Consider the following 12,067-nt stretch of genomic DNA (forward strand, 5'->3'; position numbering starts at 1 on the left):
ACCCGACACGCAATGCCGTGCATATCTATATTGAGCACATTGAAGATCGCAACCAACATCCAAGCTAGGCTAGTTCTCTGGGCCCGTGTACCTGGAATTAGAATACACAGTAAGTTGGGGAAGTTGTTGCATGCATTAAAACAGTTTAAGTTGTTCTTTGAACAAGGCCAACAAGGCTAACTAATCTACCTGCTTTGTTGAGAGTACCTGGTATCCGTCGCGTTGGCGGTTAGTACTAGATATGATGCCCCCAAACAGTCCCTGGGCTTCCGCCATGTTATTTTTAGACCAAACCATCGGTGTCAAGCTATTATCCTGCTACACGCCAACTCAAAAATTCTTTATCATCTTTTACAACATTGAGAATTTCTCAGTATGCTTCGAGTACCATTCGATTAATACATTGATAGTACAGTATGAATTTTTCTACTCCACGGAGAAGATCCGATCCTGCCAAGCTTCAACAAAGGACGTGGATGGCGCATGTCAGCTGGGAAGACAGCCAAGGCACCAAACACGGCATTTACATTTAGCCTTTCGGGTTCTCTGGGAAACTATCAGATCGACTTTAATTTATACCTTTGAGTTTGGAAATGGCACCATTCAAGCGGGCACCTATCAAAACGGCTCATCCATCTGCACCTCCATGACTAGCATCCCAGCGCCCAGCCATCAGTCTGCAGCTACACGAATCCTTCACACTTTAGGGCCCAATAATAGCACGCCATCGGCTTCCCCATCTGCGGGAAAGCCAAGGTTATCACAAAGAGAGGGGGCCGGCCCAGCCAGGTGATGGGAGTTTGTCCGGGCTCAAATCTGAACTTTTGGATCTGATATTCTCGCATACCGTCATTGCTGTCCTTCACGGCGCTTAAAAATAAAAGGCGCTCGATTCTCCCTCCATTCCAACTCTCAACTTCTGTTCTCCAATCTCAAGTTCCCTCGATTGTCGTATCCTCGTTTTTCTATTTTTGGTTTCGTTTTCGGTTTAGTCCGAGATTGGCTGGTCCAATCTCTATTCGCCAACAGTGTCAACTGTCAACTGTCGAAGCGTTGAACGCTCTTGCGAACAAGCAGGAAAAAAAAAAAAAAAAAAAAAAGGCGCAACCCCTTACTGATTTTGTTTGCTATTGTTGCTTTCTTTGTCGCACCAACGTCGGTTGTTCAGCGGGAATACTTTGTTGATCAAAGATATTCCTTTAATCATCTGCTTGGGACCCTTCGATCTTCGTTTCTTGACCGAGAGCGACCATAGTACCTTATCGACAGTCCTTCAACAGGATGTACCGCGCCGCCAAGCCGAAGCTTACCTTGTGCACTTCGATCGCGCAAAACGCTGGCCGGCAGTCCTTCTCTCTTCGGTCACCAGGGCCAGTTGCGAGCAGTACCCCGTACTCGCCCATCTCGTCGTCGCCGCGCAGCCCCTACCCACCGCCTCAGATGTACTCGTACACCAATTCGAGCACCGCCAAGAGCATTCTCAAGAAGTCCCCCAACTCATCCTCGTCGACAACCAAGAAGTCCATTCAGTTTGACAACTCGCCGACGGTATACTGCGTCACTCCGATTGAAAACAAGGATGAATACTATGGCGGATACGTCAAGATGTCTCGCGACGAGCGACGATGGGGAATTCATCTGACTTAAAAGAACGTACGAGTTGCGAAGATGGAGGAGCACTCCTCTAGCCTTATGATTGCATCAGAGTGAAACGCTTCGCCGAAGCTACGTCAGCTCCACCGGACCGCGGGGTCACCCGCGTCCGGCTCCAGCGGCCGATGCCGGGACGATCTCGGGGTTTCAGGTATGGATGTCTGGATCATGTCGACAATCAATGTGGAGGGATAATGGAGCTAGTGCACTGGCCAGAAACATGAACGCTCATTATCAGAAGGTTCAGCCGTGTCCACACAGCTGATGAAGGGAAATATTCCGATGTATCTAGCTGAAATCAATGCGGATGCTATTTTTTGCTTGGGCTCTTCAATGTAGTGGAAAAGTAGGGTGTCGTAGACTCATTCGTTTCTGGGCAGAAACCAGCCTCACGGTTTATGGCAGTTGACAGCCAAATGAATTGTAGCTGAAAAAGGAATGTTCGTAATTAGGGCTTGAGGTGGCCCGTGCTTTCAGCCCTAAGCCGGAGATCGGCAGAGGCTGCAGAGCTGGAGCTGCGGAGGGTGGAATGGACAATTTGTTTCATGATCTTCCCTGAAGAGCGCACTCATTGCTGAATGTAAAATACATGCTGGCCTTCCGCGCATTACCAAGCTCGACAACGCGATGCGGGTCACTTTCTCCGAGCTTTCGCTTTTGTCCAACTTTCTCCCGAGTTGGACAGCGAAGATGTTTGCTCACGCTTGCGATCGAGACATCCTGGTACCATCCCGTCACCTTTCTTTGCTTAAACGAGAGTCTAATGGTCGATGCTTGACAGCGATGATACCTCCGTGTCAATCGTCGAGAAACACCCCAACAATGCGACCACCATCCATTTCCTAGAAAACGTCACCGCAGACACCCGCCAGTACCGCGGAATCCATCCGATCGAAGCTCTGCTGTCGCATCAGGAAAGCCTCGCCAAACTTGTCAATAAAGCTCTCGGGTATCTTCCACAGGCGGAAGCGCAAGGCAGTAGTAACAGCCTGATCATCAATGATGGACGCAATATCACACGCCGCTTGCCGGATTTCGTGGCAGCGACGAGAGGTCCCGGAATGCGATCAAACCTCGCCGTGGGGATTGATACAGCTAAGGGGCTGGCCGTGGCATGGCAGCGGCCCTTTATAGGCGTGCATCATATGCAGGCGCACCTTTTAACACCGCGGCTGGTGTCTGCTATGGAGGGCAAGGGTACATCGGTGCAGCCTGAGTTTCCTTTCCTTTCCATCCTCGTGTCCGGAGGGCATTCTATGCTAGTTCATTCCAAATCGCTGATTGAGCATGATATCATTGCCTCGACGGTTGACATTGCGATGGGCGAGACTCTGGACAAGTCGGCCCGCGAGATCCTCCCGGAATCTCTCCTACAAGACGCAAAAACAACCATGTACGGCAAAATGCTGGAAAAGTTTGCGTTTCCGAACGGCCCCGCCGACTACGCGAATTACCGTCCGCCGAGGAACCGTGGCGAGGAACAAGTCCGCCGCGAGAGTCCCTGGGGGTGGTCGATCACCACTCCCTTCGCAAATACGCGGCATCTCCAGTTCAGTTTTTCTTGCGTTTCCAGCACTGTGTCCCGCATATCCCAGGAGCGAGCCAAAGCCGGTCGGGAAAGCATGAGCAACGACGAACGCGTCGATCTCGCCCGCGAGGTCATGCGCGTGTGCTTCGAACACCTCGCATCGCGGACCATCATTGCCCTGGAGACGCTCGAACAGAAACGGCTCCATGGCCAATCAAGCGACGAGGAGATCAAAACATTGGTCGTCAGCGGCGGCGTGGCTGCGAACAAGTTCCTGATGACCGTCCTCCGGTCTTTCCTCGACGTCCGTGGTTTTGAACATGTCCGCATCGTCGCGCCGCCGCCGTACTTGTGCACCGATAATGCGGCAATGATCGGCTGGGCGGGCATTGAGATGTTTGAGGCCGGGTGGTCGACGGACCTTGGTGCTAAGGCGGTGCGGAGATGGACGCTGGATCCGCAGGCGGAGGATGGAGGAATTCTGGGCATTGATGGCTGGGTCCGCCGGTGATTCTTGATAGATAGAATTAGACGTGTACAGTACTATTGTACCATACCCGCCAAACGCTTTCCACTCTATTAGATGTAGATAATTGATTGTCCCTTGGAGGCCAAAATGTCTACAGCGAGCGAGCACAGCAGCTACGAAATTCTGCATGTCTGATAATGTTGTCTGTCATTGCATTCGTTGGCGTAGACTGTCTGAAGGATCATTGGTAACTGCGAGGCATATCTCTTGTGTCTTTCCTACCAAAACACATCGAGGGGTGATTGGAACATTACCAGACCGGAACATGCATGGGTGAATCAACCAAACTCAGAGTTTGTGTGAATGAACCCTGCGGGGCCACCCACACTTAATCCACCCATTGCAGCAATGGCTGACACGTTATCCACCAGGGACATTGCCTCCGTTCTGCAAAGCCGTCACTTGCTTCCGCAGCTCAAGAAAGAAGTCCCTTCCATTTGCCATGGTGTTCGCTAGTCCAACATTGTCAGCTCTATCAATCCGTCATTAAGATAATCAAATGGCAACCCACGCTTTGCTGCCCATGGTCCGCTCGCCCGGTTGGCTGTCCCGTCTCTCGGCGGTGGACCGGACGGTTGATACCGGACCGGAGTCGATTCTGTAGGCCGTTTTAGCTGCCCGAACTCTTTTCATAAGCCAACATCGACATGGCGGATCGAGACTCACGTGTCGGTCCTATCTATTCGTGAGCGTCTGCGTAATGATAATATTTGTCGACGAGCGTACCATTTCTCAGGGCATTCTTAGCTTCGGCTGCATTGAAACCCCGGACGGGAACATGTTGCTCCTGCACCGGTCCAGTCGTCGTTCCGTGGTCTCTAGGCGCCGATCCTGTCCATGCGTTGGACTGGGGAAACGAGCTCTGACTCCCGCGGCCAGCGCCTCCCTGGGAGCCGGCCATTCGGTCGCGTGGGCCCATGGTTCGACTCTTCGTCGACGGTGCTGACGATTTCGCGGAAGCGGTCGGGTACCGCCGCTAGTCTAGCTCGAAAGAGGGAGGAGTGTTAGCTGTCAGCAGCAACACCACTAGGGAATTAAAACCATGACAAGGTTGATCGGGAGTGGGAATCCTCGGGGATCACCGATCAAACTGGGGCCAGTACCAATCATCAGCTGGGCCGCTGTGCTGCTCGCAAAGCTTCAAGCCGTCATAGCGCAGATCTGGCAAAGGCGTTGGTTCGGGAATAAGTTCTTGGCAGATGGTGCTATTCCAAATGCGGTTAGCGCAATCTATCACGACAGGACTCCAGCTTGTTCATCACAAGGGCAGACTCGCCTCCAGGGTCGCGTCCAGGAGTTTGAGAATGTGACTTCTCTGACCGGCTGCTTGTTTCTGCGGCTTCAGGCGGCTGGATCGGGTTGTCTCGCGTCGCCTTGACTGCCATGACCCCAGCCGTTGACGTTCGTTGTCAGATTTACCTTTGATTTGCACATTCGCAAGCCTCAACATCCCTGCACAGACCGCCGTAACTCGTAAGTGGTGAATGGAAAGGCACAAACAAACCAAAGAAACAATTCTGACAGTCCACAGTTGGAGCAAACGGAGACTATCAGACTGCCGCACACATCATGGCCCCACTGAAAAACTCTCGCGCGTCTGACCCAGACCCTACCGCTGGGCCGCCCATCAAAAAACGAAAGTATATCCCGGGCGGTCCTGGAGGCGGCGGTAGGTTTATTGAAATCGAGGTACCACCACCAGCCCCCAAAACACCGGCCGCAGCTTCTTCCACCGGTACCTCGAGTCCTGCAGCTACACCGACCTCCCGCCCTCGACGCGAAAGCGCCGCCGTCACCACACCTGCACAAATGACAACCTCTCCGTCTATTCGGCCTCGCCGGGATCGCACACAAAACCGCAGTCAGCTCAGCTCTGCAACGGCTGCTGCTCTGGCGCTGCAGCAGGGTGACGGGTATAAGCCGCGGGAGGAGCGCGGCTGGGAAGAGTTCCATCCAGACCTGGATATCGAGGCCAAATTTGCCGTGTTTTCCGCCGAGGAAGTGGATGGAAAGAATACCTCTTCCTCTCAGCCGAATGGCCAGGCACCAAATGGAACGGCACCGGCCACTGCCGGCCAGCCCGCCAGCACCCCAACAGAGCCCCCTCAGCCACCACCAAAGAGGAGACCGGGCCGCCCCCCACGCCGTCCGGATGCGATGCTCAACGCGCTCCTGTCGCCCCAGATGCCGAAAGTCGTGCCCCCACCGGGGCCGGATCCCCGCGAGAGATTAACATTGCCAAAACCGAACTTCCGCTACAGGGATCCGTTCGAGTACTACGAGAAAAAAGGATTGAACCAACAGAATTACGTAGATCGAACGATGGCGAGCGTGGGCTATCAGGAGAGCGACCTCTTTGTCCGCCATGAGCGGCGCCCCATCCGCATGTCGGAGGGAGCCATTGAAGAGGATCTCGACCTCGACCCATCCCTGACGGAGGGCGACGGGAACGCCGCAATCGGGTCAGCTGGAGTCGGGAGAGTCGAGTATGACATGGATGAGCAGGATGAGAAGTGGCTGGAAGAGTACAATGCCAAACGAAAAGAAGATCAACTGGAGCCTATCAAACCGGCTGTGTTTGAGATTACTATGACTAAAATAGAGAAGGAATGGCATGCACTCGAGAAGCGCATACCCAAGCCGAATCCAAAGCCGCCGCAGACACAACGACCACGCTCCAGTTCTGCGGCCGCTGTCAACGGAGAGCCGATCGAGGGGGCTGAGGAACAAGATAGTAAATGCGCCGTTTGCGACGACGGCGACTGCGAAAACTCGAATGCTATCGTGTTCTGCGACGGCTGCGATCTTGCTGTCCACCAAGAATGCTACGGAGTTCCCTATATTCCAGAGGGTCAGTGGCTTTGCAGAAAGTGCCAACTGATTGGGCGAGGATCGCCAAACTGTATCTTCTGCCCCAATACTGAGGGTGCTTTCAAGCAAACAACAACGTCGAAATGGTCGCATCTACTCTGCGCGATCTGGATTCCGGAAGTGGGCATTGGTAACCAGACACTCATGGAGCCCGTCACCGATGTCGAGAAGGTGCCCAAGAGCCGGTGGAAACTTATGTGCTACATCTGCAAGCAGCGCATGGGGGCATCCATACAGTGCAGCAACAAAAACTGCTTCGTGGCATTCCATGTGACATGCGCGCGAAGGTCTCAGCTGTATTTGAAGATGAAAACTGGCCCCGGGAATTCTACTCTCATGGACTCACACCTTCTCAAGGCTTTTTGTCATAAGCATGTACCCCCTGATTGGCGCAAGGACCATGGCACCGACGCCGCCTATGAAGCAGCGGTTCAGTACTACAAAACTACCATGCAAGGCAAGCAATGGGGGGACAGCCAGGCAAACGCATTATCACTGGAACCTTCTCAGCCCGATGTCTCCGGTGCGATGGGGGATTTCTACAACCCCGCCGCTCCGAACCTGCATCTGACTCTCAGTGCTGGTGGGAATAAACGAAAACGAACGGCTCCCAAGACCGTCTGGAAATTACCGTCGGGAGCACCCGTGATTCCTCAGACGATATTGAACTCGATTGTAGCTTCATTGCAGCGATTCTCGGTCCGTCAGAGAAAGCAGTTTGCGGAAGACGCCTGCAAGTACTGGACCCTCAAACGGGAGGCTCGTCGAGGTGCGGCACTGCTCAAGCGTCTCCAGCTTCAACTCGAGACATTCTCCTCGTTTGAGATGACTCGGCGCAACTTTGCCGCCATGGGCCCGATTGGTCCGGTGCGTCTCCAGCGCCGAATCAACTTTGCGGAGCGGCTGAAGTCCGATGTCGACCGAGTTCGACATCTCTGTGGGTTGGTAAAGCAGCGTGAATTGGAAAAGCTGAAGGATGCCGAAGTCCTCCGAGATATCGTGGACACGGTCTACTTTCCTATTCCACCTCTTCTCTGGCCAATCTTTCACAAGGTGCAATCGTAAGTTTCGAGCAATGGATCTGTATCTGCCGACTATCTAACCTACAATGCCAGGCTCGACTCGAAAGGCGTGTTCCGAAAGCATCTCCAGACAGTGCGAGTAAAACTCGAGCAACGGTTCTACACTACCGTGTCAGCCTTCTCGGCCGATCTAGCTCGTATCTTCACCGCCGAAATCGGCACGGAGCCGGCTGAGAATACGGCGGAACTCCAAATGCAAATGCAGGCCAGTGGGCGAGCCCCTGAACTCTCCGCCGAACAGCGGGAGAAGCGGAAGCTCGCCAAGAGGATCATTAAGGCAGTCCAGCCGGCCCTCGAAGATGCTCTTCGCAAGGAAAGCGAGCTTTGCGGCAAGCCGTACGAGAAGGAGTTGCAAGAGCTGGATCTCATCTTCGATAATGGCGTGTTGTCACGCAGGGAATCAGTCCAAGAGGAGGAGGCATTAGATGCAGATGTCCCGAAGCAGGACGGGGCTCCCGCAGAAGCTGGCGGAGATGGTGAAGCAGCTCGCGCCGAGCCTATTCCAGCCGTTGAAACACCGGCGGACGTCGCGATGGAGGACGTAGATCCCACTGAAGAAGTCACACAAGCGGTGAATGGTCATGCCGACGAGGCTGTGGAACACCCGGTCCCGGAGGCAAGTGAACCGCCACCAAAGGATCATGGTGCAACCAATCCCACCGTGGGCGGGGTTTCTGAGTCGAACAATGGCCAAGGAAATTCCCAAGGCTCCATGTCCTGTTCAACCGCTACCAATCCCACAAGTCCTCTGGTAACCTTCGAGGACAACCAACAGGGGCCGCTCTCGCAGGGCGGCATTCAGTGGTACATGCAACCTTTTGACCCGATAGGCACCACCATCCATGAGGAGCGCTGGACTGGCCGTGATGTGATGCGTGGCATGAGTGAGGAACTCAGCGAGATCGACGAAGACGAGTTGCAGGGACTTGTGGGTGAAGATGTTGAGAAAGGCCTCGGTCTATCCGACGGCGCCTCCACCCCTGTTACGAGCAATGAACCAACCAGCGAACACATAAAAATCCATCGCACTCGGCGCCGTGGTTTCCGTTGATAACGGATCATGCTGTCATTTACTTTGTTGCGCACATTGTTTGATACCTCTGAGTACGAGTTTCGGTTGCTGGTCTTGGGGATCGCATTGGGAGGATTCGGAGTATCTGGGGTTGGACTGTACGAACAGGCATGAATTTAGCAATGGCCAATTTTGATTTCTGTATTTATCCGATTATGCAGGGTTATCACTCGACGGAGTAAATTAGACGGCAGTGAATCTCGTAATCACGACTAAAGTTCCAGCCGCGCCGCCCGCGCGGGTTTAGGAACGCGACGAGCTTGCTTGGTGACCAACAAACCAGGGTATTGCCAGCAATCCCTACCCTTTTTCTTCTTTCTTCAACCTTGCCCAGTTCTTGGTGCTCTCATCATCCTACGAGACCCAAGACATAAATTAATTGTTCCGTCTCTCTTTCTGCCTCAGGAATCAGCATCTCCATCGCGCCTGCCGCTCCTTGCAGTTTTCGCTGTTTGTCATCTTGGTAAGGCGTCCCCCTGCGTGGCTGCCAAGAGCTGGAGCCTAAGATAAAGTGCCGTCCCCAGCTCCACCTGAACTCACCCAGCTTTTTTGTCCTTTGCTCTCGTTTCTCTCCCTAGCAGCTGTCATCGGCCATGGAGTACGAGACGGAGAATGGTCGCTACGACGGTAAGTACCATTCTACTCATCCATGCGGTATCCAGCCGGCTGACGCGTGCTCCCGCGACAGACGATCGTCGCTACGACCGCGACCGCAGCGCTTCGCCGGCAAATGGCCGCGCAGATGACAGGTAAGTGCGACCGTGACGGGGTGTTGCTTTTCCCTCCATTCCTTCCCGGTACTGATGGGCTTCTCCTCCAGAGTTGCGGACTCGAAGCCTGAGGGCGATGATGGAGCCGTCAATCCCGGCTCGAACCTCTTCGTGACCGGCATCCACCCGCGCCTCACCGAAGCAGACCTGTCGCGTCTGTTCGAGAAGTACGGCGACGTGGAGAGCTGCTCCATCATGATCGATCCTCATACAAAGGAGTCTCGCGGTTTCGGATTCGTAAAGATGATGACCGCCGAGCAAGCTGATGCTGCAAAGGAAGGCTTGCAAGGCGAGGTCATTGAGGGCCGCACGTTGAGCATTGAGAAAGCTCGCCGCAGTCGCCCTCGCACGCCGACGCCGGGCAAATACTATGGTCCTCCCAAGAGAGGTATGCTTCCGGGAATCCCAGGCTGACATTCATCATTACTTGGCTAACCTGGTCGCGCGATGCTTGGTTCTAGACCATCGATATGGCCGTGGTCGCCGTTACGATGACCGCCGCGGGTACGGTGGTGGGCGTCGGTACGATGATTACCGTCGTGGTCGCTACGATTCGTATGACCGTCGCGATCGCGATCGTCGTGACTACGGCGGTTATGGCGGACGCGACTATGGTCGTGATTACCCTCGTGACTACGGTCGCCGCGGTGACTACCGTGACGACTACAGTCACCGTGGAGGTGTGGACCGCTATGCTTCCGGTCGCGATGATCGTTATGGCCGTGGAGATGATCGTCGCGATGAGCGGGGTGATGAACGCCGGGGAGGGTACTATGATCGCGATGCTAACCCACCCAGCTACGATCAAGCTCCCCGGGATTCGCGTGAACCCTACGTAGGTCGCTCCTATGAAAGTCGCGGTGACGAACGGTACGGCGCTAGGTAGGTGAGCCCCTGGAGGTTCGACAACTGTCCAAGGATGGTGCACAATATGAACTCCGCTGGGCATGTCTTACGTTCTGTTCCCCTTTGTTTCCCATTTTGATCCGCTTAAAGTTCGATTTCTTGCTTGTATTCCTCGATTTTCGTATCAGGCTACGCTTTGGTTCAATGCGCGATGGGGTTCGGGTCGGTACGCGCCCTTTGTTCTCGCTGAATTGCTTTCCATCCTTGCTTTCCTTTCCGCACTTTTGTTCCCATCCCATATTCTCCAAGGAGGATGATCTCGGAAAGGAAACTCCCCAAAAAAAGAACAAAAATTTTTTTCTTTTTCCACGTCTACAGTCTGGTTTCGGCAGAATTATCGATAGGACGGTCACAACACGCCTGGTCGACATGTATCATTACAACCTAATCTCGTCCATGTTTCGGTCTACGCGATGATGTTTCGTTTCAGCTTGTTTCCTCTTCTACACGCTCAGCAAAAAGAAAAAAAGAAACCAAGGGGATGCGACATGTGTCCTTTTATTTTTCTGGTCCCGACGACGAACAGTTCAAACAAACCAACTTCCAATACTATTTGCGTTGTAATATGGCGAAGCCGCCCCCTGGCCAGCACGCAGGACTCTCTGTCAACGGAGCAATCTTCTCCGAAGACGATTCCTGTTAACTAGGTCGGCGCGACTGTCACCCCATGATGAGCTGCGACTTGCGTACAACAAGAGACGACAATGATGAATCGAGCTGGGTTCCTAGCTGCCCGAGATTCCGAAGACCTTAGTCAATCCGCTATATCGCTGTATGATGTCGCCTTGTGTTCTAGCGTAACGACACGGACCACCAGTGCGACACTTTGTCGACGGCTGCCGGGATGCTGACCAAGGTAGGTGCTTAGAAAACGCCGGTTTGTACTGACAAGTTGAGACCCAATGAAGCGCAGTATTTCCGCTGGATTTGCATGGAACAATAGCAGATCGCCGAGAATTAAACTGTGGAATGTGTATAGACTTGAGACTCGTCTGAGAACTGTTCAACTGATGGATATCCTGTGTTCAATCATGGATTCCCCAGCCTTTGACTCGTTAAACTTCTAAACTACTCATGTTCACTGTTGGTCACCAGCATCAATCAGATAACAATAGCAATGCCAACAAAATACAATCACTTTGAACAAATCCATCGGCATAAAGAGCTGCATCGAGTCCCAGCTCGGATGACATTCCCGGCTGGATGGCTCCCTTTTTCGCCTTGCTGATATGCCGAGCAATCCCAGCCTGAGGTTTATGCATTGGATTGGCGGCATTGATTGACTGGAGGTCACGTGTAACCCGTTTGTCTGATTGGTGCCTGATTAGCCCTATGGGTCACGTGTCAGACTAGCGCCAGTGAGCCGTTCCCATTGGCCTTCGTCCTGTGGGACTGTGGATGTCAGAAAAAATCTTGGTACGAAGTGGCGGCTCTTAGCTCGCTGTTGACAAATCCAGGTTGAAGTATGGAGTGGTTACTCGTAAGCAAGGTGAAGAGGGTTGAGTCACGTTTTGATGGCAGAGCAGCACAGTATCAGTGACTGAGCTTTGCGTTTTACAGCCACAGAAAACTGCAGCGAGCTGGCTCGTGATAAACTAAAAGTCAAACTAGTTCCCCGTACGGAAGTAAAAAGTTGGCCCTGGCCTTATCTTTGCG

General features: G+C 53.4%; 6 protein-coding genes across 6 annotated transcripts; 5 read left to right on the top strand and 1 right to left on the bottom strand.

Moving 5' to 3' along the window:
* Positions 1 to 12: 12 nt before the first annotated feature.
* On the top strand, positions 13 to 1,255 carry VTN49DRAFT_4412 (uncharacterized protein; the record flags this gene model as incomplete). Its single annotated transcript, XM_069412356.1, has 3 exons — positions 13 to 109; positions 885 to 1,044; positions 1,102 to 1,255. 3 exons carry the CDS (start codon positions 13 to 15, stop codon positions 1,253 to 1,255), a joined length of 411 nt encoding a protein of 136 aa, XP_069267607.1.
* A 26-nt stretch (positions 1,256 to 1,281) lies between these two features.
* VTN49DRAFT_4413 (uncharacterized protein) lies at positions 1,282 to 1,647 on the top strand (the record flags this gene model as incomplete). The annotated part of the gene is made up of 1 exon (XM_069412357.1): positions 1,282 to 1,647. The coding sequence occupies one exon, from the start codon at positions 1,282 to 1,284 to the stop codon at positions 1,645 to 1,647; it is 366 nt and encodes a 121-aa protein (XP_069267608.1).
* A 595-nt stretch (positions 1,648 to 2,242) lies between these two features.
* Positions 2,243 to 3,692, top strand: VTN49DRAFT_4414 (uncharacterized protein; the record flags this gene model as incomplete). Its single annotated transcript, XM_069412358.1, has 2 exons — positions 2,243 to 2,376; positions 2,435 to 3,692. 2 exons carry the CDS (start codon positions 2,243 to 2,245, stop codon positions 3,690 to 3,692), a joined length of 1,392 nt encoding a protein of 463 aa, XP_069267609.1.
* A 378-nt stretch (positions 3,693 to 4,070) lies between these two features.
* On the bottom strand, positions 4,071 to 4,611 carry VTN49DRAFT_4415 (uncharacterized protein; the record flags this gene model as incomplete). The annotated part of the gene is made up of 4 exons (XM_069412359.1): positions 4,071 to 4,162; positions 4,222 to 4,308; positions 4,377 to 4,385; positions 4,437 to 4,611. The coding sequence occupies 4 exons, from the start codon at positions 4,609 to 4,611 to the stop codon at positions 4,071 to 4,073; spliced, it is 363 nt and encodes a 120-aa protein (XP_069267610.1).
* Positions 4,612 to 5,279: 668 nt separating this feature from the next.
* Positions 5,280 to 8,714, top strand: VTN49DRAFT_4416 (uncharacterized protein; the record flags this gene model as incomplete). The annotated part of the gene is made up of 2 exons (XM_069412360.1): positions 5,280 to 7,642; positions 7,697 to 8,714. The coding sequence occupies 2 exons, from the start codon at positions 5,280 to 5,282 to the stop codon at positions 8,712 to 8,714; spliced, it is 3,381 nt and encodes a 1,126-aa protein (XP_069267611.1).
* Positions 8,715 to 9,328: 614 nt separating this feature from the next.
* VTN49DRAFT_4417 (uncharacterized protein) lies at positions 9,329 to 10,391 on the top strand (the record flags this gene model as incomplete). Its single annotated transcript, XM_069412361.1, has 4 exons — positions 9,329 to 9,362; positions 9,424 to 9,484; positions 9,556 to 9,893; positions 9,967 to 10,391. 4 exons carry the CDS (start codon positions 9,329 to 9,331, stop codon positions 10,389 to 10,391), a joined length of 858 nt encoding a protein of 285 aa, XP_069267612.1.
* Between the last annotated feature and the right edge of the window lie 1,676 nt (positions 10,392 to 12,067).

This window comes from Thermomyces lanuginosus (assembly GCF_041956635.1).
Source record: "Thermomyces lanuginosus strain ATCC 200065 unplaced genomic scaffold VTN49scaffold_31, whole genome shotgun sequence".
NCBI lineage: Eukaryota > Fungi > Ascomycota > Eurotiomycetes > Eurotiales > Trichocomaceae > Thermomyces > Thermomyces lanuginosus.